Here is a 24287-nt window from a genome sequence, read left to right on the forward strand (position 1 = left end):
CCGTTCAGGAGCTGAAAGAGCCCCTCGCTGACAACAAGTCTCAGCTTGACGCCACTGCCTTCAACATCCAGTTCCTTATCTCGGAGCACGCCCAGGACTTGACCCCGCAGCAGAGCAGGCAGCTGCTGAGGCTGCTCAATGAGCTGCAGAAGGCTTTCCGGGACCTGTCGGAGCGCGTGACGGCTCGGGTGGAGGTCCTGCAGGTCTGTCTCCAGCAAGCGGAGCAGACGGATCAGGTGAAGGTTGTGAGACATCTGCTTCCCGGCTGCAGTTTGCTCGCTGAAACGCTTCCCAGCCACGAGAACGTGCGCTGAGACACCTCGTATTTGGGATTTCACATGCATGCCACTCACAGTTTATGACTTTTCATTGCACATCATGAGCTTCCTCTAAAGTCTGTCTTCTTCCTACCCTGTAACTCCCGGGCGAAAAGTGGCTTTCCTCCCAAGAGATGGAGGCCTGCCGAGGTCTGGGTAGCACAGCCGGGCAGTCCTCTGCTAGGCACCGAGCTGCTTTGGGCTGGGTGGAATAAACCCCACCAGAAAATTCCTGTGCAGAGGGGCCACCACAGACACCTGGCAGCTTTAATGTCTTATTTCCACTGCACAAGTGGGTATCGCTGTCCCAGAGAAACAGCCGATGATGTATCAAGGCAGCAGGCGGCTGCGAAAGCAAGTCCTCCGGTCTCTGCTGCGTTGCTGCAGCACCCATCACTGCATGGATCCTCTTGTTCAAGACAGAATTAATGTGGTTTTTATTAACAGTTGCTCTCTGTGACTCTTGCCTGTCCTCTCTGGAGTGTGTGTGTATATTAACCAGTTTGCTTTGCTTTTTCAGATTGAGTGTGCGCCCATCCTAACCCAGGAAGAACTCGCTTTGCAGCTGAAGAGCTCTTAAGAAGGCTCTTTCAATTTGCTTCTGTTGTTTATCTTATGGCTGGGAGAAACAAGCACAGTGTTTTGCACAAGTTTGTACATCACCTTGCTGAAATGCCCAGTGAAACTCAAAAACCGTTATCTCCCCTGGGAAAGGGGAACAGGAACGTTGCAGGGACTCTCAGGTCACATCATGCTCAATTGCTCAAACAGGCGCTTCTGTATTGTGCTCTGGCAGCAAAACGGAGGAGCTGGATCAGCTACAGAAACGTTTTCTCTCTCCCGGGCTCCCTCTCCAACCCCAGGATCAAAAAAAACAGCCTACTTAGGTTGTTTGGGGCTCCACAGTGGTGCTACCTGACCTCAGGTTGTTGTTACCTCTCATTAGATGAGTTTCTGCTGCAGTTTTCATGTTTGTAAGGTTGAATGGAAAAGGCGCAGAAACTTCTGGTTGAGCTCTCCCAAGAGAGGAGCGCGTGACCTGGAGCGTAGCTCCGCGTGGAGCTGAACGGGCTTCTCAAAGAGCAGATTGAGAGAAACCCGCTCGAATGGTGGCAAACGTGCGGCGAGCCGCTCCTGCTCGGCAGGGACTCGGCACCTCAGCCCCGTTCCTGCAGCGTGTGAGCCGGAGAGGGAGCGGGAGCACGTGGAGAGCTGCAAAAGCCGTTTTCTGTGCTGCATCCTCATCTTCAGGAGATGCTCCAGCTGTAACCTCTCGCCTTGCCTTTCAGCAGTGTGCGTGACCGGAGGTGCAGCGCAGGCACTAATGTCCCCTCTCCCCTTCCCTCTGCCCGCAGACGCTGCAGGAGCAGCAGGCAGCCCGGGCGCAGAGCCTGGCTGAGCTGAGCCGCTGGCTGCACCAGGCAGAGGACACGCTGGCAGAGCAGCAGAGAGTGGCCAGCGAAGGGGACCTGTCCGCCTTGCAGCAGAAGCAAAGCGATGTTAAGGTCAGTGCTTTAAAAATGGAGGTCGGGAGGCGGAGAGGCTCGGTGCTGCCTCAGGAGCGCACGGAGCCTTACGGCATCGTCTGCCTAGGAGCTGCAGAGGAACATGCACACCCGAGCCGCCTCCTTTGCCAGCGTCCTGAAAAGCACAGAGGAGTTTTTGGAGGAGAACAAGGCAAAGATGGAGCCCGGGGAGCTGGCAGCCCTGCAAGAGAAGCTCCAGCGTGCCAAGGAGCAGTACCGGTCCCTGCAGGAGAGGACGGAGGTGGCCCAGAAGGAGCTGGAGAGCGCTGTGACTGCTGCAGTGCAGCAGGAGACTGAAAAGGTAACGTGCAAAGAGCCGTAGGCCCCAGGCTCTGCTTGAGGTGGACAACGAGGTCCAGTCGGTGCCATCAGATTCATGTGGGGTCCTGGTGTTCATCTGGGTGATGTGGCATAAAGCAATTTGCTGTTCCCTCCTGTCTGTCCCCCCAGGCGAGGTGCTCCCCAGGCGTTTCTCTCATGAAATGTCTTGAGAGCTGCAGCCACGGATGAGCTGGTTGCGGAGGGAATGGGGGAGTAAAAGGCACCTTGCTCTGCCGTTGGGTGACCTGTAAGGGGAGCGGGAGCATCGGGCACCTCCACGCGCTGGCGGCGAAAGCGATGCTGGCACCTGCATGCGAGGAGTCGCAGCCCTTGGTGGGGGGACTCTGGGTTGTACCAGGGCGAGAGATGCAGCGTAGCAGAGAGGCTGAGTTTATTCACAGCTTCTTTGCACCTTCCACCCTTTCAGAGAGCCGCAGTGTTTTGGAAGGCTGTGAGTGTCTCAGGTGTTTGCTGTGGCTGGAAAACTGTTGGGGGTTTTTCCTTCTGTTGATTTTTGTCTCCCTCCCCCATGCAGCCGTTTGCTGATCATGCATAAAACCGGTCATTCTTATCTGGAGCCTTTGTGCTTTCAGGTGAAAGCTGCCAAAGAGCTGGAGGAGAACAGCAATAAGATCGATTCCCTTTTGAAGTGGGTGGCATCGCTGGAGCAGAAGGGAGGGCTCCTGGAGTACAGACCGCACCCCATCGAGCCAGCGGCAGGGGCGCGAGCGGGGACGGGCACTCGGGACGTCCCCGACAGCCGTGTCGTGGGAGCAGACAGCGCTGCCGAGAGCCTGGATGAGGAGTACAAGAGGCTGAAGGTCAGGACCCACACCTCGTCCCTCTCAAAGCTTTCTGCCCGACGCACTGCCCCTGCCTCTCGCTGCTGATGCGGCTGGGAGCAGGACGGGGCGTCAGATGGGTCTGGCCTCTGAAACACGTGATCAGGGTGATTTTCCATATGGGAGACTTGGGAAGTCCCTGCCTGGCTTCCTGGGGGACGTGCGCCCTGTGTTGGTGGGTGGTGCCACGGCACGGTGCAGTCAGGGTAACGAGAGGTGCCCATTGTGGTCAGAGGAGGGGTCACTCTCCGGTGGGCAGAGCCCCTGCCTGTATCCCAGCCTTGGGGCGTTCCCCCCCCTTGCCGGGGCTGTAGGAGGGTGCGGAGGCTCAGTTGCGCGCGTGGCCTCGCTGCACCCGCCGGGTGCTGGTGGGCAAAGACCCTCGGTCGCAAGCATCACCTTTGCTCTCCGGCATCTTTCAGGCCCAGCACCAGGAGCTGCTGTCCCAGCAGCAGGACATCATCCTGGCCACGCAGTCGGCGCAGGCTTTCCTGGACAAGCATGGCCACAGCCTGGCTGGGGAGGAACGGGACCAGCTCCAGGGCCAGCTGGCAGAGCTGAAGGACCAGTATGCAGCTTCCCTCTCGCAGTCGGAAACGCGGCTGAAGCAAGTGCAAGTCCTGCGGGACGAGCTGCAGAAGTTCTTGCGGGATCACGGGGAGTTTGAGGCTTGGCTGAAGCAAGCGGAGCAGGATCTGGAGGGGATGTACAAGGGGGACAGCGACCCCACGGCCCTCCGGCAGCTGCTCCTGCGACAGGGGAGCTTCTCAGAAGACGTCATCTCCCACAAAGGCGACCTGCGGTTTGTTACCATGTCAGGGCAGAAGGTGCTGGATGCGGAGGGAGCTGCTGGGGACGCGGGGTCCCAGCTGCTGACGTCCGGGAGCGTGGTCAAGAGCAAGCTGGAGGATGCAACGCAGCGATACACCACGCTGCACTCCAAGGTACAGGAAGGGCTTTGCAAGGCTGGGAGTTAAACCCTGGGTGCCATTTTCCTTCTGTGCTGTTGAATGAGCAGCGATGGCAGAGAGATGTGTAACTCAAGAGTACCTGGCTGGACTTCTAGCACATATGTAGATTGTAGGTCAAGGGTTGTCTTCTTCAGGGCTTGGGCAGGAGTAACACCCTCTGTGTTGGTGTTGGTCTGCATGTTGTCTCCTGTAATTCCTTTAACACATACAGGAAGATTGTTTTCTATTGTTTTTTGTCTTTCCTGATGATTTCTGTGCGTTTTCCAGCAGCGCCCAGGTTGGTCTGTACTTGTGTGCATCCTCCCGTTGTATCTTGTTGCTCCTTTGCAGTGCACCAAGCTCAGCTCCCACCTGAACACCTTGCTGGATCACTACCAGCAGTTCCAGGAGGTGGCGGAGTCTCTCAGGACATGGCTGCAGGAGAGCGAAGCTGCCGTTGGGAAACTGCTCTCGGAGACAGTTTCTTCAGATCCGGCCATTCTGCAAAAGCAGCTCACCAGCGCTAAGGTGCGGGGTGCTTGGGTGGTCTCCTGGGGGAGCGTTGGAGCCTGTACGGGTCTTTGGCCGCTGCCCTGAGCAGCCGTAGTGCAGTCAGGAGCAGGGAAGAGACTCGATCCCTTTGGGTTTTTTGCTGGTTGAGTGCAAAGACGTACCTGCAGGCTCAGGAGGTCCCGGTGCTGCAGATCAGGTGGAGCCGGACCCTTCTGAGAGCTGCTCAGAGCAAGGACCAGGGGCTGCAGTCACAGGCTGCCGCAGGGGACATCCCAGCGGGATGCGGGGAGACATTCCTGCCCCGTGAGGGTGGCCGGGCACCAAGACAGCCCAGACCCCCTGAACCAGCTCTGCCTGCAGCTTGAGGTTGGACCTTCCAACCTACGTTATTATTTTTTCTTAACCATTTTGTGATTTAAATGAACAGGATCCCTCAGCAGGGTTTAACTGGAGCACTGAGCTCCCCGCGGGTGCAGGTCTCTCGCGTGTGACCCACTGGTGACTTTGCCCTGTCTTGTGTCAAAGCAGCAGCTGCAGGGAGACCTCGCTGAGCATCAGGTGCTGGTGGAGAAGCTCCAGAAAGCGGCTCGGTCCCTGCTGGAGGTACAAGGGGAGCCGGCCCCGGACCACGGGCACATTCAGGAAACAACCGGTACGGAGCAAAACAGCCACCGGCATTAGCAGGGATGGTTGGGGAGAGCGTGAAAACCAACCAGGGAGGGAGGAAAGAAGAAATCTCCCGCTTTTGGGGGAAGATGGGGCAAAGGCGCACAGCAACGCATCTTCAGGGCTTGTGTTTGTGCGAGGGGAGGGCTGAGATGCAGTGTGGCCGTTTGCGTTGGGTCCCTTGTCTCGCTGCTGAGTTTGGGGATGGGGATTCATCGGCTGGGGTTTGGCAGGAGCCAGAGGTTGCACTCGCTGCTACCTGAGCACCAGGCCAGAAGCTCTTTGCCACTGATTCTCGTTTGTGCTGAACTCCGCAGATGCCATCGTGAGCCGCTTCCAGAGCCTCTCCCAGCAGATGGCCGAGCGCTCGGACCTGCTGCAGAAATCCATTGCCCAGTCCCAGAGCGTCCAGGAGAGCCTGGAGAGCCTCCTCCAGTCGGTGGCTGAGATTGAGAAGAACCTGGAGGGAGAGCAGCCGGCCGTGCTCTCCTCCACCTCCATCCAGGACTCACTGGCCACAAACGTGGTAAGGCTGGTCCCTGAGCTCCCCCGCCTCAAACACGCCTGTCTGCAGGACCTGAACCATGCTGGCAGTTGCTGGGGGGTTAGCTACAGTGTTCTGAAAGCACAAAAAAAACCCTAGAAAGGGATATGAGCAGAACCTTTACTTAATTTCTTTAAGCCAGGACACAGACCTGTTGAAAGTCTCTCTTCTACTGACGAGCAGGGCTTAGATATCAGGCACCTGGAAAAGGCAGAGCAGGTTGGGGAGGTCAGAAAAGAAAGAAAAACTGGGATAGAAAACTATTCTTGCCCGACTATTCTTTCCCAAGGGCGGCCCAGCCTCTTTATGCCAGTTCTGTTTTGCTCAAGAGCCTTCCTAAAATGGCATCCCTTTCTGTGTGTGCTTACCGCAGAAGCTGAAGCAGGACATCGCCAGGCAGAAGAGCTGCCTGGAAGCCACCCGTGAGATGGTGACGCGGTTCATGGAGGCAGCGGACAGCCCCACGGCCTCTGCCCTGCAGGGCAAGCTGGCAGAGGTGACGGAGCATTTCGGCAGGCTCTGCCAGCAGCAGCGGGAGAGGGAGGACGCGCTGAAGGGCCTCCTGCCGAAGGTCGAGCAGTATGAGCAGCTCTCGGAGAAGTTGCGGCAGTTCACGGAGAGCAGAGCGCGGATGTTGGCATCTGGGAACCAGCCAGACCGGGACATCGCTCACTTCTCCCAGCACATCCAGGTGAGATGCAGGGGGAGAAGACTCCACCTGCCTCAGGTTTCTAGGGCAGGGATGTCTTGCAATGATTTCTTCCTGGGCAAACAGCCCCTGGTTCGCTCCCAGGCTAGCAGGATCCGCAGGACCTGTGCTGGCTCTTTGCCTGGGCAAAGGAGCGCAGCCGGAGCGGCTGAGGCTGTTTCCAGCAGTGAGAGAGGGGAATGGCATTTCCCTGGAGCCAGGCTGCTTTTCGGAAGGGCTCTCTAGCCAGGCTCTTAGGGGCCACTCCAAATATAGCAAGGTTTTACCGATTAAAGACTCCACAGAGTTAATACAGCAAAACGCCCGAGTGTTGGCAGTAAGCGCAGTGCAGGATGTGACAAAGCCCTCGGAGAGGCCGTGGGTCCCGGTGGCCGGCCGTGGCTGCGCGGGATTCCTCCCTCTGGCCTCCTACAAGTGCTCTGCTACAGGAGGTGGTTTGGCCACAGCCTCAGAAATGCTCTAAGTTGGCATAAAACCAGACATTTGTGCTGTGGGGGGGTTGATTTGGCTTGGTCTAGGGCCCCCCATCCCATTCACGGCACGGCCTTACAGCAGCATCGGGGAAGGTGGGACCTGCACCCGCAGCTGCTTGAAGCATTTGTTGAGCGGGAGCTGGGGGAGCAGGTGGGACCCAGCCGTGCCCACCCATTCGGTGCTGGTGCAATTCATGGCGCTGCCCGCGGGGGGTCTCTCTGGCTTGCCAGGACGTGGGGCTGTCTGGTTCATCCCCTTTGCCCGAGTCTGCTGGCGAGGGCACAGTCGGCATCGCCCTTTGCTCTTGGCAGGAACTGAATTCGGAGATGAGGCGGCACCAGGAGGACCTGGCCGCCCTGGAGCACCTGGCTGCAGAGCTGGGCTCCTGCGGCTTCGCCCCCGGCGCCTCCCAGCAGCAGGAGAAGCTGCAGAGCCTGAAGAAAGACTTCCTGCAGCTGCAGAAGGTGGCGAAAGAGAGGTGAGTCCCAGGGACCCGGCTGCTCTCTGGAGAGGTGAGTTTGCGAATGGCTTCGTGGTCAGAGCAAGACCCCGTGGAGATCTCCTTTCCATGGGGGGGCACGAGCGAACTCTTGCTGCCTCTCTCCTCCCACACCAGGAGACGTAAGGCAGCTCGCTCCAGCTGACGCTTTAAAAAAAGCCTTGGCTGGGGGCGTTGTGAAAAATTCCTGGTGCTGCAGGAGCTGGCGTTCGTGCATTTCCCGGCGTGTGGGCTGCCACAGCTCCATCCCAGAGCATCTTGCCGGAGGGGAGCGGGATGCTGGCGGGGGATCGGGAGCCTGCCCCAGGCGTGCTCTGCGGGAGGTGACAGAGCAGAGCAGGCTGTCCCCAGAGTCCCCTAAAGTGGGGGTAAAAGGGAGTTGTAGCAGCAGCTTGAGCTTGAATCAGCCCTGGCAGCGTGAGCAGGATTGGAGGGGCAGCGCGCCTGTGGCCCCGAGGGGTCACACCTCCCAGGCTGTGTCTCCAGCCTCCCTGGTGAATACAGGGAAGGTGATGGGGAAAAGCAGATGAACCTCATAATAATCCCCAGAAATTCAGCACCGCACAGAGAACTGCCTCCGGCCAGCCCTGCGCAGGCTGCTCGCAGCTGCGGTCAGTGAGGGTGAGCCGGAGGGGCCGTGGCTCCCGTCCGGGGGCTGCCTTGTTCCTCCGGGACGGGCTGAATAAATGAGAGCTGTGGCCAGGGAGGAGGGGTGGCAGAGCCTGGCCTCCCTGGGCTGCAGCTGCCTGGAGCCGGACGGCATGAATGAGCCCTGTCTTCCCCAAATCTTTGCTCCCCCCAGGACAAAGAGAGCGGTGCAGAGCCGGCGCAGGTCGGCAGCGGTGGTCCCGCGGTGGTGCCGGAGCGGCCCCGAAAGTGCCACCGGCCACGGTTTGGGGGGCCAGCAGCAGTGAGGGGCTGGCTGCGGCGTGCACCCCGCTTTGGCTGGTGCTGCGTGCGCTGTTCCTAAGCAACATCTAATAATAATAATAAAAAGAAGGGCTCCTAGAGACACAACTGTGCTACATTCAAGCAGGGGTAATTGCAAGGCAAAGCACGAGCTCTGACTCTCTGAAACCTTTTCACTCGCAGAGAAAAGGATGCGTCGTCCTGCCAGGAGCAACTGGATGAATTTCGGAAGCTGGTCGGGGCTGTGAGGAAGTGGCTGAGGGAGAGCGAAGGCAAAATGCCGCCTGCCGAGACCTCCCTGGGCACCCAGGAGCTGCACAAGCGCAGGCAGCAGATCCAGGTGGGCAGCAGGAGCCAGAACCAGACTGGGAAAGTTGGCAGCTGGTGTGGAAACACTGGAACGTGGAATAAATCCCAGGAAGCAGAGTCCTGGGAGATGTTTTATGGTCTCAGGAATCCTGGGCTCCCCCTGTACTTGCTGGTGGGCTGCAGCCCCTGGTATGTGTGCATCCCATGGTCCCTGGCTAGTGGAGAAAGGAGCAGTGTGAAGGTCCCTCTGAGTGCTGCCTGGTTTCCCTTCCTTCCCCCTGCCTGCTCGGGGCAGGGATTTGGGAGTGGGAAACCCCAGCGCAATCGTTTTCATGGAGCGTTTCCCCTTGCCAGACATGGAAGGTGACCTCCCGTCATCCGAGCCCCCGCTCCCCTCCAGCACCGCCATGCTTTACATCAGGATACGCCAAGGGTTTGACTCAGAGGCAGAGCAGCGTCTGCTGAGTCACCCACAGCCCTCGCACCCCACGGCACGCCGCCAGGCTCCGGCACGCCGCCGGGCTCCGCCGAAAGCCGCGGGGACTGGGCCCGCGTGAGGCTGGGTTGTGTCGAGAGGAGGAGGGAGGTCCCCAAAACAGTAGGAGGGAGAAGAAAGTTTCCTGTGACAGACCCGCTAGTTAGGGAAGAGCTTTTCACTCTTTGATTCCCCCTGACAAAAATAAACGTAAAGACACCCACTTTCCCGGTGCAGTCTGCTTGCCGTGTGCTGGTGCGACCTTTGCCAGTTCCCTGGGTGCCGTGTCTGGTGCCACCGAGTCACCGCAGAGCTGACGGGCGAGGAAGGAGGGCTGCGGCGGGGCAAGCGCAGCCCTCTGATCCCAGCCTTTGCTTTTGATCAGGATCTCCTGGAGGAGTGGAAGGGGAAGGGGGCCCAGGTGGAGGAGATCGGCCGCAGAGGGACCCTCCTGGAGAACCTGATCGTGGAGATTACGGCCCCTGACACCCCGTCCAAGGCAGGTGAGTCGCAGCCCGGCTCTCCCGACGATGCCTCCTTCCTCGGAGCTCTGTTTGCTCTTGTTGCGTCTTCTCTGAGCCTGCCTCAAGCAAAAAATGGGGTTATTTCCCCTTTTTAACAAACTTCAGAGGGCCTGTGGTGCTCTGAGTATTGCGGGGCTCAGCCCCGTGGTCAAGTTGCTGCCGCTTGTTGTGTTAATGCACCAGCCGAGCGCTCAGAGCCCACCAGCTTGGCTTAATTTGCTGCAGCATAACGAGCCCTGACGTACCCTGACTTACCCTGCATTTGCCGTGAGCCCGGCGCGGGGACACGTAGCGCTGCTCGGATGGGATCTTCAGGCTGCCGCGGCGCGGGGGTCCGGGCTCTCGGCCCCGCAGGGCGCTCGTGGAGGCGGCTCCTGCTTTCTCTTGGTGATGTGCTTCAGCCTCCTGGGGACCGAAGCGTTTTGATCAAACTCCAGTATTTGGGTTTCGTATCTGGATGAAATTTAAGACTGCAATATTCAGATGAGATTTACTAGTCTTCTTTTTGGCTTCAAGTCTGTGAAGCAATGAGATTATGTCTGGTTCATTTGGAAACCAACTAAAAGATGTCTTCCAGCTCGTGAGAACAAGTCTCTGGACTCTCCTCATTGATGGGCATTTATGGGAATTCAGTCGAGATCTGGTTGTTAGGGTTCACTTGATGAGCAGTTCAGTGGGAAACCTCCAAGAGAGGTGGGGAGAGGCTTGGTGTGGGTGACTCACGAGGTCACCCACGCGGGGTGAGCGAAGCTGCGGCCCCTTACATCCATGAAAGCTTTAAAATGCGTGGTTAGAAAGAGAGAGGCTGACCCGATAACGGTTCTGATGAATCCCCCTTTGGTTACGGACGTAGCTGTGATACCTGGTGTCCAAGGAGGGGATGCTGACGCATCCTGCGTGGAGCCTCTTGGCAAAGAGAGCGTGTCTCTGCACCAAGGCAGGTTTAAATAGCTTCATCCCATGAGAAAAGGAGAATATGGGGGAGTTAATCTATTCAGGGGAGTTAATCTCTTCAGGGAAGGCATTCAGAAGTCTCCCTTGATATCATAATTCACAAAATCGTGCTCGGGGTAGCAGCTTTCCAGGGTGGAGAGGTGGCCAGTGGCCCCCAGTATTATGGTCCATGCAGGTGCCACGTCCACCTTGGGTGATGCTGGGAGAGGTGCCCAGCTCCAGGCAGCTTCAGCTCTTCTGCTTCTGGTCCAGCGAGGCAAGAGCAGCTCCAGGAAAGCGGGGGGGTGCGGGTGGTCGGGAGGAGGAGAAATGAACAGGCTCCAAATCGAACGAACGCCGATCGCTCGGCGCCGAGCCACTGGGTTCATCAGCGCCAGGCGGGTGGGCCTGTGGAGACGCCGCATCTGTGCTTGGTGGCCGGTGTGGTCCATGTTGTGGAGGGCCGTTCATCGCTTGCTGTCTGTATTCCTAACACGTCTGTCTTGTCCCTCTGTCTGTCTCCGTCCCCTCTGCTCAGGTGCTGCGCTGCCCGCTCCAGGAGGGTCGGTAGGCAGCGTGAACGGATACCACACGTGCAAAGGTGAGCTTGCTGTCACCGCTGTGCCGGCACGCGCGTGCCGAGGTCGCCTCGCCGTCTCCGTGTCCGTTTTTGTCTGTGCATTTCCATCCGTGAGAATATAAACCACAATGTGACACCGTCAGCATCCCGGCGCAAGTGAAATGAGCCTGCAAATAGGCTTGTGAATTCTTGGCCGTGCTGCGCGGTAGCCAGAGCCGCGGGACGGGCAGGCGGTGATGGAGGATGTAGGTCAGGCTGAAGGACAGAGAGGGGCAGCTTTGGGGAGTGACAACACCCTGGCACCCCATCAGGTGGTGTCAAAAGCTGATAAATGGGAGATCGTTTTAAAGCTTGCAATTAAATTTATTGGTTCTAAGGGATTATAACCCATCCAACCCTTCAGTTTGAAGAGCAATTTTAATTATTGCCCGTTATCTGCTGTTAGTTCGCCGGTTCAACGAGATAATAGGTGCATAAAAATGGCTTTATATTTTGGTGTCAACTTACTTAACACTGTATTAGCAGTGACATTGCGAAAGGGGGGCTCAGCTTGCATCAGTCTCACAAACATGAAGGCATTCACTTTGTTTGCAAAGTGTCAACATGCATATGTGGTGCAACGGGAAGGGCCCCTCTGGCACGAGAGGTGAGGATAATCTGACGTTGCTGTGCAGACAGACGGACAGCAGCGCGGCCTCTCGCTCCTCCTGCTTGGCCGGCTGTGGCTGCCCAGGGCTAGATTAGTTCCTGATAGTCCAGGTCAAGATGGGCAATGCAGGCAGCGGTCCTCATCTCAGGCTGCTTTTTGGGAACAGATCTGACCGAGATCCAGTGCGATGTGGCGGACGTGAGCCAGCAGTACCAGGGCCTCGGCGCGGCGCTGCGGGAACGCCAACAGCAGCTCTCGGCTATGCTGGAGAAGATGCAAGAAGTGCAGGAGGAGGCAAGCTCGATGCTGAAGTGGCTGGAGTCGAAGGAACGAACACTGTCAGAGCTGGACGCCTCCTCCTCACCCACCAAGACGGAGACGATGAGAGCCCAGGCTGAGCACAACAAGGTAACTCCTCTTCCAGAGCACAAAAACGAGGATCTGAGGACCTCCTCCCAAAGGATCTCGGGGATGTGCTTTATTGCAGCAGGGCTAGGAGGATGAGCAGCGAGGATCTGCCCTGGGTTAAAGAAGGGCTTTCCCCAGCCGTGCTCGACCCTCCTTGCTTTCAGACCTGGTGCTTTCAGGCATTTGGCTCGGGGGCCAGGAGTTTGTCTGTAGCCCTTGTTGCTGGGTCACTCCAACTTCTCCGGGAAAGCAATTCCAGCCTTTCCCTGCTCTTGGAGCCAAGTTAGCTCACAATATTGCTAATAAAACGAAGTGATTTCATTAAAGAGCAAAGAACAGAAATTGTCCAACTCCAGCTTGTAGCTGCTGCTTCATTCCTACTCGGTGATTTCATTCTTTTGCCGTACATATGAAGAAGTTCAAATGATTATTTTCCAGGCATTTCTGGCTGAATTGGAACAGAATTCTGGGAAAATCCAGAAGGTAAAGGAAGCACTTTCTGGCTTGCTGGAGAAATACCCAGATTCTCCAGAAGCAGCAAACTGGAAGAAGATGCAGGAGGACCTGAGTAAGTGCCTGAAGCGCTTCGTGAGGCTTCGGTCTTGAAACATGGCGTTAGCAGTGGTTCAGGATTGCAGGGTGATTCCAAAGTCACGGCAGAGCAGAGTCGCTTCTAATTAAAATTTAGTAAATAGCGAACTTCTCTCCAAGCTGTCTGGTGTACAAGGTGTTCCTGAGATGAGCGCTGTCGTGATTAATGAAAGCTCTCTGATGGATGTATATTTTAAAGACTTGCCTCCTTAAATTACTTCTTTAATAAAAAAAAAAGGAAAGAAAGAAAAAAAAAAAGTGTTAGCGACATGGGTTGATTATTTTGATTAAAAGCTTCACTGCTTGATGTAAAATTCTAGTCATTAGTAAGGCTATCCTAGGTAATTAAATGTTGACGAAACAAGACTGTTTAAAAAGAAGCCCAGAGATTCTCTTCTTTGAAATAGCAGGACCGCGTTTACGGAGTTCTCCGTCCAGGAGATCTGAATGTGCTGTGTGAGGACTGATACACATGAGAGTATCCTCATTTGTCGAGCCAGGGATGTGAGATGGCTCCCCCAAGGTCAGACCAGCTTGTGGCAGTAGTGGCTAGAGCACAGAAATCCTGCTTGCAAGGTTTTTTTCTATGAGCTTCAAGACCACGTAGCCATTAGAAATGGGTAACAGCTTGTTAGATGGAGAGTGAATAGAGCCACGCTAGTTTTATTGAAAAGCTGAGGCGGTTTCCCATGGGGAAACCATGGGGAGGGTAAAAAACCTTCTCGACGGAGGGGTGGGCTGGCCGGGAGCACGACCACCACCAACGCAGCCGCTGCTTCAGATTGCAGGTGGGAAAGAGCCAGCCAGGCGACGGCCGAGCGGCAGCAGAAGCTGGAGGAGTCGGCGAACCAGCTGGCCAGCTTCCAGGCTGCCGAAGCCCAGCTGCGCCCCTGGCTCATGGAGAAGGAGCTGATGATGAGCGTGCTGGGACCCCTCTCCATCGACCCGAACATGCTGAACGCGCAGAAGCAGCAGGTCCAGGTGAGGCCGGGAGCTGCGTACGCGTCTCCACGGTGGGTTCAGGACGAGGAGGGAGGGTGTCTCATCCAGTATGTGAGGTGGAAGATTGCACTCCGAGTTATTTGTCTTGCAAGTGCTCTGTCATGCAGCGAGTGTTGGGAGGCCTCATGGCTCTTCTCCCAAGTCCTCCAAACCCCGCTGAGCACAAGCGACTGTGAATAACTTGAAACGGGTGCAGCGCTCGAGCTCTCTTCCCCGCACTGGATTGACTCATCAGTGAATCACTTGGCCCCTCTTGGAGAGTGAAATTGCTTTAAACAAGACCGGTGCTGATGCTCTGCAGGACTTGCTAATGCTGCCCCTCCGCCTGGCAGCCTGCCCTTTCCGTACCTCCTGCTTCCAAATCCTAACATGTCCGTAACCGGCCACATCATAAAATAAAACGCCCCAGTTAACATAATTAGATTTCCTTCTCATCTAACTGGTTTATGTTACGTTACACAGCAGTAGGACAAATAAGAGAGAGAGCAAAGTACTGAGGCCGCAGACCCCTCCCGACTTTTTTTAGTTCCAAGGTCACAGTAAATCGTGGTCTTCCCAGCCCAACTGCCGTCCCAGCCCAGGGCTTGTTCCTACCGATGCCGTGGGCTGGATAAAGCCCCTGGAGGTCTGGTTTGTTTTGACTGTGTGTATGCGGAGCTGTCAGTTTTATGCAAACATTTTTATGTTATTTCTCTTCCAGTTTATGCTGAAGGAATTTGAAGCTCGCAGACAACAGCACGAGCAGCTCAACCAGGCAGCTCAGAGCATCTTGACTGGCCCTGGAGATGTTTCTCCATCCACTAACCAGGTGCGGGAAGAGCTCCAAGGGGTTAATCAGAAATGGTCTGAGCTAACAGAACGCCTCAACTCCCGCTCCAGCCAAATAGACCAAGCCATAGTGAAGAGTACCCAGTACCAGGAGCTCCTCCAGGGCCTCTCCGAGAAGGTGAAGGCAGTTGGGCAGCGCCTGAGCAGCCAGTCTGCCGTCAGCACGCAGCCCGATGCCGTGAAACAGCAGCTGGAGGAAACCAGTGAGATCCGCTCGGATCTGGAGCAGCTGGAAGAGGAGATCGCAGAGGCTCAGACCCTCTGCGATGACCTCTCTGTCCTGATCGGGGAGCAGTATCTCAAAGATGAGTTAAGGAAACGTCTGGAGACGGTGGCGCTTCCTCTCAAAGGCCTGGAAGACCTGGCAGGTGAGACAGCACGGAGAAGTTGCTTAAGAGGTGTTGGGATGTCAAACTCCACCCCTGCTTTTTGCCAAAGGGCTCTCCCATCACTGGGTTTCTAGGAATAATAGGGGAAGCACTATTTCTCATTTTTTAGGGTGCTTCATGGGTGTTTTATGTGGGACTAAGCACAGGAGAGTTCACACTCCAGACATACCTGAGCCTGGAGAGTGAGCAGAGGTGTTTAGTCCCGCTGCTGTGGCTCTTCAGCAAGCCTGCCTGGCTTGCAGCAGTGGGGCATGTGCTGAGCTTGGGGAAAAAAAAAAATGGTTCCTAAATTCAGATTGGGGCATGGAGAAGACCCAGTGGCCACCCTCTAACCCTGGGACGCCTCTTCTGGTTTCTAAGAGGTTGCATTTAGAGACTAGTCAGGAGAACGGAGACTACTGCGTTACCATTGCCCGTTACTGCTTAAGAAATTCATGAATCAGTGAGCAAAAAGGCTAGTGATGCAATGGAAAGCTCCTTCCTGTTAATCAAAACACAGTTGGTGCATCTGAGATGATTTTAAATAATTGCACTTTGCTTATTTGATTTCAGCTTAATTGTCGCGTTCTAATCTTATTTCCATTTCAGCCGACCGGATGAACCGACTGCAGACTGCACTTGCAAGTTCCCAGCAGTTCCAGCATATGTTTGATGAACTCAGGACCTGGCTAGATGACAAACTGTGCCAGCAAGCTCAGAGCCAACCGATTTCTGCTAAACTGGAGAGGCTACAGAGCCAAATTCAGGAACAAGAAGAGTTCCAGAAGAGCCTCAACCAACACAGTGGCTCCTACGAGATGATTGTAGCCGAGGGAGAATCTTTGCTGCTTTCTGTCCAGCCTGGGGAGGAGAAGACCACTCTGCAAAACCAGTTGGTCAGCCTCAAAACACACTGGGAAGAGCTCAGCAAACAGGCTGCTGATAGACACTCTAAGCTCAAGGACTGTTTGCAGAAAGCTCAGAAGTACCAACGGCACACGGAGGACCTCCTCCCTTGGGTGGAGGACTGCAAGGCAAAGATGTCAGAGCTGGAAGTAACTCTGGATCCGGTGCAGCTGGAGGCAACTCTTCTGAGATCAAAGGCTATGCTGAGCGACGTGGAGAAGCGTCGCTCCTTGCTGGAGATGCTGAACAGCGCTGCCGACATCCTGATTGATGCTTCTCAAACCGATGAGGATGACATTCGGGATGAGAAGGCTGGGATCAATCAGAAGATGGATGCCATCACAGAAGAGCTGCAAGCCAAGACGGGCTCCATCGAAGAAATGTCACAGAGGCTCAAGGAGTTTCAAGAGAGCTTCAAGAACATTGAGAAGAAGCTGGAAGGGGCGAAGCACCAGCTGGAGATCTATGATGCCCTAGGGCCGCAAGCCTGCAGCAACAAGAATTTGGAGAAGCTCAGGGCACAGCAGGAGGTACTGCAGGCCCTGGAGCCACAAGTGGATTATCTGAAAAACTTCACTCAAGGTCTAGTAGAAGATGCCCCAGATGGGTCCGACTGTTCCCAGCTCTTAAGCCAAGCTGAGGTGGCTCAGCAGGACTTCAAAGCTGTGAAGCAGAAAGTAAATGACTGCTGTACGCTCATGGAAAACAAGCTCGAAGGGATTGGCCAATTCAATAATCGGGTGAGGGAGATGTTCTCTCAACTGGCAGATCTTGATGATGAGTTAGACAGCATGGGCCCCATCGGGAGAGACTCTGACAGCCTTCAGTCCCAAGCAGAGGACGTTCGCACCTTCCTGGGCAAACTCCACAGGCTGAAGTCTGACATTGAAGCTTCTGAAAGTGAATGTAAGAAGATGCTGGAGGATGAAGGGAGCCCTGATTTATTAGGACTGAAACGTGAACTGGAGACGCTGAATAAACAGTGCAGCAAACTGACCGAGAGAGGCAAGAACCGTCAGGAGCAGGTAGAAACGACGCTGTCTCGTGTTGAGGACTTTTACAGCAGGCTGAAGGAGCTGACCCACATGACAACCGCGGCAGAGGAGAACGAGGCATTGCAGTGGGTGGTGGGAACAGAGGTGGAAACCATCAACCAGCAGTTGGCAGACTTCAAGGTAAGTCTTTATGCTCTCAGGTTTCTCAAGTGATGTTTGGTGTTTGAAGGTCTCTCTAGTGTTGTGGTCTTTTGTGTAGGAGCTCTGGTCTTCAGGCTATCGCGGCTTCGTTTTTCATTGCTGTAACGTCAGCATTTTTGGTGTAGTGAAATATCCTTGGTCTGGAGAATGTGAGCTCAGCTGTTGGACTTGATAGTCTGTGGTGAAAAGGTGCAGAAGGATATTGTGATTGGGAGGAAAAAACTTTTTTCCCTGTTCTCCTTGTGATGTGTAATGTTGGCGTGCCAGTACCTCGTGGGCTTGTCGAGATGGTTGGCATTCGGGTTTTGGGGGAGGGAGGGATGGTTTTGAGTCCATCTGAGCTGTGAGTTGGCTTCATCTGAGAGCCTAGTCCGCATCAGATCATCCTGTAGGTCTTTCTACCTGGTCTACCGTTCCTGCTTGTTGTTCACTTCGTCTGGGACATATATAAGTCCATTTTTGGGGTCCTTGAGTACAACTAAAGCCACAGACAAAACTGTGGGGCGAGGGACACATACAGGGAATAAAACCAAGGCAAAGTTTTGCCGTGGGCTGTTCACGTTTCTAGCAAAGAGCTGTGCTAGAGACCATCAAGGCTTGCATGAAGTGCTGAGAGAGGGAAGAGTTGGAGTGTGTTTGATATTTTTTTACACAGCATTATGGTGTTGGGTCCTGCTGTTACACTACATTAATTATATTAATACTGCTTAGAAATTCTCTTGCTGTGAAACTTCTATTACTGATGGGCTCGGTAGCTGATGATTGGGCTGATTTACATCTGGCTGCTCGTTTCCTGGTGTTAATGGGGGCTGGGAGGGGGAGGCGTTTTTACAGCCATTTACTTTTCATCTCATGGCTAATTGATCCCGTTCCACCACTTAATAGCTCTGTGAAACCTTCACCAGGACAAGGTATTTCTGTTTTGGGGATTGCCTATCCAAAAAAAGAGCTTAGAAATGTTACTTACGGGGCAAACTCAAACGCGTCTTATCGTTGTCCTGTTAACTCTTGTGCTGGGCAGTCTTCTGCATTGAGCTTGTATTGATGGGAAGGATTTAACTTCATCATTAAACACCACACAGTCGCTTGGAACAAATATATCCAAAAAGGAGTTTCTAGTCCTTAAAACCAGTGAAACTTTCCTGCAGAGCAAGGGATTATTCCTGGCTGAGCAGCTCTCATTAGATACGATGATGAAACCCAGCGTCGGTGCAGATTGCTTCGTTGACCGGGCTGGCGAGCGGGGCTGGCAGGCGCAGCTTAACCCGTCGTAGCACTTGCAAATGGTCTATATCTCAGTGACCTTGAGGATGACCCTTTAAGTCAACGGTGTCCTGGGCTGCAGGAGCCAAGGGTGCTTTGGGGAGTGATGTGTCCTTACCAGGAGGCATCCGTTGGCCGTCGAGGCCACACGGTGCAGTCGCGGTCTTTGTTCACGGAAAAATGAAAGTTGCAGCAGTGATGGTAGGGTTTTGCCGTGTAATGGCTGAGAATAAAATGGGGGAGAAGCAAGAAGGGTGGATGGAGCAATCGTGGTTACACAGCGGCATTCCTCCCCTGCACAGTTCATCCAGAGAGCAAGCATTTTTGCACGAATCGTAAATGTTGCAGAGCAGATCTTTGCAAAGCCTCATCTTACAGTTCTCTCTAAGGGGAAATGCAATCCCAGATACTGATCTGCACGTGGAAGGGCATCACAGCATACGGGCAGGGACCGTCTGTACTCCATACGTGCGGGAGGGAGAGCGGTGGAGAAGTCTGGCTTGGGCTCGGGGGGGAGCGGGGACCATGGGGGGCTTTTTTTGGTTGCACCAGGCTTTTATTTCTCTGTGCCTAAGACAATATCACAACTGTCTCCCTTCTTGGACTGCAAACAAGATGGACGCATGGCGTGTCCGTGGGGACCAGAGGCAGCTCCTCAGCCGGGCAGCGCTCCCCGGGGCGGCATGGGGACGATGCAGCTGAGTGTGGGGAGGAGGATGGGGTGGCCGGGGCTCTGCAGAAGCGGTCGCGGTCCGTCTGTCCCGAAGGCTCAAATGCAGGCAGATATTATGTCTTAAGGCATTAATTTTAATGAACATCTGTGTAAATGAGATGCAAATTAGGCGTGGCCCCAGGGCTCCAGGCATGTTGCCAATGCAGCCCTGACAAAGGTGGGCACTTCTGGACTCATTGTGTCCAGATTTTAATAAAGAAGATATATTGAAGGCTCTGATGGAGGCCGTGAACAGATGACTCTCGAAGCCTATACTTGAAGCTTCCTATATGTTTTTCTTTTCCGGCCTGCAGACACCCCTCAAACTTGCCCCAAAAGGCCACAGCCTCCAACAAACCCTTAACTTTTGGAGAACTGCCACCCGTGCGTTTCCTCTCCCCCCCCAGCCCCTTTCCCAGGTCGCAGAGGGACTAATCCTGGCGACGGGAGGGATGAGCCCTCTCCCGCTCTAAGCGCTCCTCCTGGCCGGGTTTCTCGGAGGCGGGAGGCTGGGAAGCAGCTGTCGGATCTTGCTCAGGGGGGAAGCTTTGTCTGCAGGAGGTGTTTCGGTTCAGCGAGCGGGTGCAACGGTGGGGATGGCTACACCGAGGGGCTCAGCCCACGCCGGCTCCCGTGGCCATCAGAAGCCAGGACAGAGGTGTAGGGTGGACCTGGCCTTCAGAGGGTGGGGGAAAACTGGGTAGGGACTGGTTCGGAGCACCACATTGTTAGAGGATTGTAAGAAACCCATCTGGAAGAGACTTTAAGGGGTCATCTAGCCTATCCCCTAGCTTTATGGTGAGATCAAGTCCAGCTGAAAGGCATTTCTGTGGTTTGGAGTCTGTGCTTATATGGACATCCTGATACATCGCTTCCGATACAGCTATGCTACAGAAGAAAAAAACGTGGGTTTAGCTTAGGTTAAGCTGTCAGAGCAAAGGGACCTCATCTTTAACTCCCGGTCTGCAGCATGACTTTAACCCAAGTGACTGTCGTTCCATTGCTGCCTCTCTCAGGAGCCCCTTTTTTGTATAGAAGGGTACGAAAAGCTGGAAGAATCTTTCAGCGCCATGTCTCCTTGAGCATCACGGCCGAGTCAGGCTCTTCAGCACGAGGGACGAGCGACAGCCGCCAGCGAGAGCTCCTCCTCGTAGGAGCTTTCAGGACGGGGCATTTCTTCCCCCTCCGCTCTTGCTGCTGTCAGCTCAGGTTTCTCAAAGCTTACGCTGATATTAAATTTTAATGACTGGAATCAAATGAGCAACAGTTGAAATGTTACTAAACATAACAGCTATGTTGATTCAGTTTAGCAAACAGCAGAATTCCCCAGGGAAGCAATTCCCCAGGTACAGATGAGAGATGAAGGGTCAGCGGCGGCGCAGGGGTTTTCTCCATCACGTGCCCTCCAGCATCAGCAGCCCCTGAGCCAGAGACCCCGAGTTACAACCCTTCCTCCCAAAGATTGGGAAAGTTAATGCTGTGCTTCGGATAAAGCTTGTGCCATTCAGTGCAGGGGCTGATCTTCCTTTCCCTGCCCAAGAAGCAGAGGTGAGGTTTGCTGGTTTGGAGCGGTGGTGCCAGGAAGCCCCAGGCACGGGCTCGTCTGCTCTGGCCAAAGGGGATCCGTAAGCCGGGCAGCGAAGAGCCGATGGAATCAAATTCTTCAGTGTTTTTTTGGGAAGACGTCTGTGCTGGGAGAGCTTGGCCTCCTGGCTAAGCGAGCTCAAGCCTGGTTTTGTTTACTTTATCTTTTATAGACTGGATTTTGAACTTGGGTTTCAAAGCCTGGCTGGTATTTAGCAGTGGCAGTTCTGAGCTGGGACCCTCTTTGAGTCACCGTGTTGTTTTTGGACGAACTCTAACGTTGCCACATTTCACCTACAAAGCAGAGCGTAACGCTCAGCCCCCGCTAGCAGGGATTTTTAGGCTTGCTGCAATATAAAGCAACACTCGGGAGTGGAAGGATGCCGCTGCCTCCCCAGTCGCGTCACGCCAGAGCTGGTTTTGGTTTGCTTTGGGACACTTTCCTCCCCATGCCGAAGATGAGAGCAGGAACTGAGTTGTGCTCAATGGCCAGAAGGGATTTCTGCAAGACGCTGGAGAACTTGACCCAAAATGAAACCCAAGAAAAAGCATCAAACTTGCCATAACCAAAGGGGCACCATCACGTTCGAATCGGTGCAGATGCAGTTGGCTGAAGGGGAAGACGCATGGTGACGCCTCCGCGTGCGGCTGGACCTCCATTGACTTGCCGGCCCCCTCCCGATGCCGCGCCGCGGCCCCCGCCGTCACCGCAGCTGCGCTTCGCCCCACGTCTGCTGGCGGCGTTGGGGCACGGCGGAGGAATGCCGGCGAGCCGGGACCTGCCGCAGCTGGCACACGCCGCGCCGCTTATCCAGGATCTCGCCTCCGAGTATTAATTAAACCCCACCCTTGCCCCAGCCGAGAGGAGGCGGGGAGCAGGAGGGGGTCTGCCACGGGGAGCAAGGGACCGCCACATCCAACCCTTACGGGCGACAGCTTTGCCAGGGCAGGTCGTGGGGAGCGGAGGGAAGAGATGGGATTTCGGGCTCCTGCCTCTCCTCCTGCTGCGGATTTTTAGGGAGGTTATTTGAAACCGGAGTTGCTCAATGCAGTGAACTCGGGCACCACTCCTTCACGCCAGTAAAGGTTTCATGCTGGACGATGGCGAGGGGGAGGGAGAATCCCTAGACAGCAATAACTGAAGCTGCACTCCTGTTTTATTTTAGAGCAGGTCAGGTCATCCAGGGCCCGCAGAGCCGTTGTGCCTCCAGCACTTTCTTTGTCTGCTTAAGGAAAAAAAATCAGGAAAGAAAATCCCAGGAGGGGTGATGCAGTGAGTGAGTAAGGCCCTCAACAGCGTTACTCATCTTGCCATTCAGATGCCGCTGTGTCTAACCCTGCTCTGGGTCCTCCCCGCTTCACCCTCAGTAAAAGCAGCAATTAGCCAGGGCGCTCGTCGCGAGCCTGCGCGCGCTCCTGTGCCCTCCGTGCCGCTGTCCCCCTTCGCGGCAGGAGGACGTCGGCTTTCTTCGGCGCTCTATTTATGACTCTTAATTCCCCCAACCTTTCGGACAGGGAGCTGGCTCAACGGCGCTATCAGAAACGCCGCTGTTGCTAAAAACCGTTTGCCTCGTGCCCAGCGTCCCTGGGTTTCTCCCAGGTGCCGCTGCCAGAGGCTGCTGCTTTTCGGGAGAGGGGGCTGCCAAGGGCACATGGCCTTGGGGGTACAGGGGAGCTCACGGGCATTGCATCCCCCATGTGAGCTGTCATCGTTGCACGGGGCATCAGTGGAAGGGCAGACACGGGACGGGGACTTGGCTGCCCAGCGCCGTGCGGTGTTTCACAGTGGTTATTTTGCAAGAGGACTGAAACGGGTGGTTTCTTCCTAGAAGTTTATCCCATTTACGTTTGCAGAGTGCGCTCCTCGGCCGGCTGGGGACAAGCACGGTCCCCGATTGCACAAGTGGCGTTTTGTGATCTTCCTTTGCAAGGCGCGCGTATGATGATCTTCAGGGTCTTTTCCAACCTAAATGATTCTGTGATTCTGTCTCTGGGACCAGCAGCTCTGCTCCTGCCGCTGCAGAGCTGCTCTCAAGGACGGGCAGAGGAAAACCAGCATCTTGGGATCCCATCTTGGGATTGCAGGGCTGAACCGGAGAGCAGGAACGAATCCGTGTGCTGATGAGGCGAGGTATTTCCACCAAAGCATTTACACTCAAAGCCTTAATTTATCGAGGCAGCGTGTTAGCCGCTGCTAGCAGGCACGCGTGCTCACAGGCGATGCCCGAGCACCCGGCCCGGGCCTCCGTGGAGGCTTTTTTGGTGACTCCGCACCCGATCATATAGCCAAAGACCCTGTAGCTGGGGGTGCATCACCAGCGGGGGCTTCGGGGGGGCTGGGAGAGGGGAGGTGGGTTTCTGGGATGGGATGGGGCAGGGAGGGGACACTGCCACTTGCTGTGCCCCAGCCCGGCCGAGGGTATTTTTAACCCTTCTGTGCCCCCGGAGGAATGCGTGCGGCTCCCGACAGTCGTCCAGTTGGGAGCAGCTGGGTGGGACTGGGCTGGGAGCGGGGACAGGCTGCACAACGGTGTCTTCTCGTTGAATGCTTTCCAGACCTACTTAAAGTATCTCTGGCTAGTATTTTGAGCATCAGCAACACACGCAAAAATGCCTCCTCTCTGACAGCTGTTAAGCTGCCTTAAAGGCACCATCTCCCCTCGCCGGAGAAGAGGATGATAAATGGGGGGTGATAAGCACGGGCTGTGCCGGGTGACGGGGCTGTCACCGACCCTGGCTGGGGCGAGTGGCCCAAGCAGAGCGGCAAAGCCTTGGTGGTGTTGGCTGCGCTTCGAAGCTGGCAATCTGAGGGTGTTGTAAATAAACGTGTTTGCACAAGAGGCACTTGAGCGCGAGTGGCCCCTGCAGCCTCCTCGTTCCTTGGAAATAAATTTTATGGCAAATAAGGGAAGAGCAAACGCGGTCCCGGAGCTCGGCCGCCCCGAAGGGAGCCGTGCCGTGCGCTTGTTCATCAGCGAGCCGCGGATGGGGTTTGACCTTGACTTGTCATCAGGCGGGCAGAGAGGCACAGGCACTTTCCCGCTCCCAAGCAAGCCGAGAACAAGAGCGAATTAAGCCGAGAGCTGCCGAGATCAACCAAATCACAGCAAGGCTTTTTTTTTTTTTTTCTTTTCTTGACCGTAAAACAATTAGGCTGTGATCAAGCGGTCCCTTTTAGCAGCCGGCTTGGGTCACTGCTCCAAAGCCACCCACTTGCAGATGCTTTGGTGACCCTGCCAGGTCTCAGCTGAGGGAGATGGCCATAGGAATGTCCTCTGCGGGAGTGCTCGTTAGCTGGTGGTGGTGACACCTCGCAGTGTTTCCAGGAGATACTAAAAATACCAGCTTTGCATAAGACCGGCAGAGCTGAGGATCCGAGGGAGGAGGAGATGGGAACCTTTTTGTCTGCAAGGGCTGAGCAGAGGAGGGAGAGGAGCCCGGTCCCGGCGGGACGCAGCCACGGAGGGGGGATCCGTGGGGAAGCGCCTGGCGGAGCGAACACGGGACTTTCCCATCACCTACAGCATCCAAGCGACTCGCCGTTCTCTGCCGGGCAAGGGAGTGACTGTGGCCGCGGGGCCTGGAGCGGACGGGGACTTCTCTGGGGAAGGGCTTGGGCTCGGATTAGTCACCGCAGCGTTGCGGGAACAATTGCCAATTCTTCTGCTGAAGGAGTGGTTTAAAATGTC

The 24287-nt window shown here is 55.4% G+C and overlaps 1 protein-coding gene across 12 annotated transcripts in view; it reads left to right on the plus strand.

Annotated features, from left to right (window-relative positions):
- MACF1 (microtubule actin crosslinking factor 1) overlaps positions 1–24287 on the plus strand; it is a 142047-nt gene that overhangs the window by 71234 nt on the left and 46526 nt on the right. For 10 of the 12 annotated variants that reach the window (XM_087760700.1, XM_087760693.1, XM_087760691.1 and 7 more), the window contains exons 40-57: positions 9–242; positions 1673–1822; positions 1911–2144; positions 2758–2985; positions 3429–3950; positions 4308–4484; positions 4998–5121; positions 5453–5661; positions 6053–6370; positions 7174–7340; positions 8454–8610; positions 9440–9557; positions 11050–11112; positions 11907–12148; positions 12587–12716; positions 13521–13720; positions 14442–14937; positions 15547–17018. In XM_087760700.1, coding sequence (XP_087616826.1) covers positions 9–242; positions 1673–1822; positions 1911–2144; positions 2758–2985; positions 3429–3950; positions 4308–4484; positions 4998–5121; positions 5453–5661; positions 6053–6370; positions 7174–7340; positions 8454–8610; positions 9440–9557; positions 11050–11112; positions 11907–12148; positions 12587–12716; positions 13521–13720; positions 14442–14937; positions 15547–17018 — 5241 coding nt within the window. The remainder of the gene's footprint in view (positions 1–8; positions 243–1672; positions 1823–1910; positions 2145–2757; positions 2986–3428; positions 3951–4307; positions 4485–4997; positions 5122–5452; positions 5662–6052; positions 6371–7173; positions 7341–8453; positions 8611–9439; positions 9558–11049; positions 11113–11906; positions 12149–12586; positions 12717–13520; positions 13721–14441; positions 14938–15546; positions 17019–24287) is intronic. The other 2 variants (XM_087760692.1, XM_087760697.1) reach the window with 2 other exon arrangements.

The sequence above is a fragment of the Nipponia nippon genome, unplaced genomic scaffold (genome assembly GCF_047370975.1).
Source record: "Nipponia nippon isolate SJK-2023a ecotype South Korea unplaced genomic scaffold, ASM4737097v1 scaffold_23, whole genome shotgun sequence".
NCBI classification, from domain to species: domain Eukaryota; kingdom Metazoa; phylum Chordata; class Aves; order Pelecaniformes; family Threskiornithidae; genus Nipponia; species Nipponia nippon.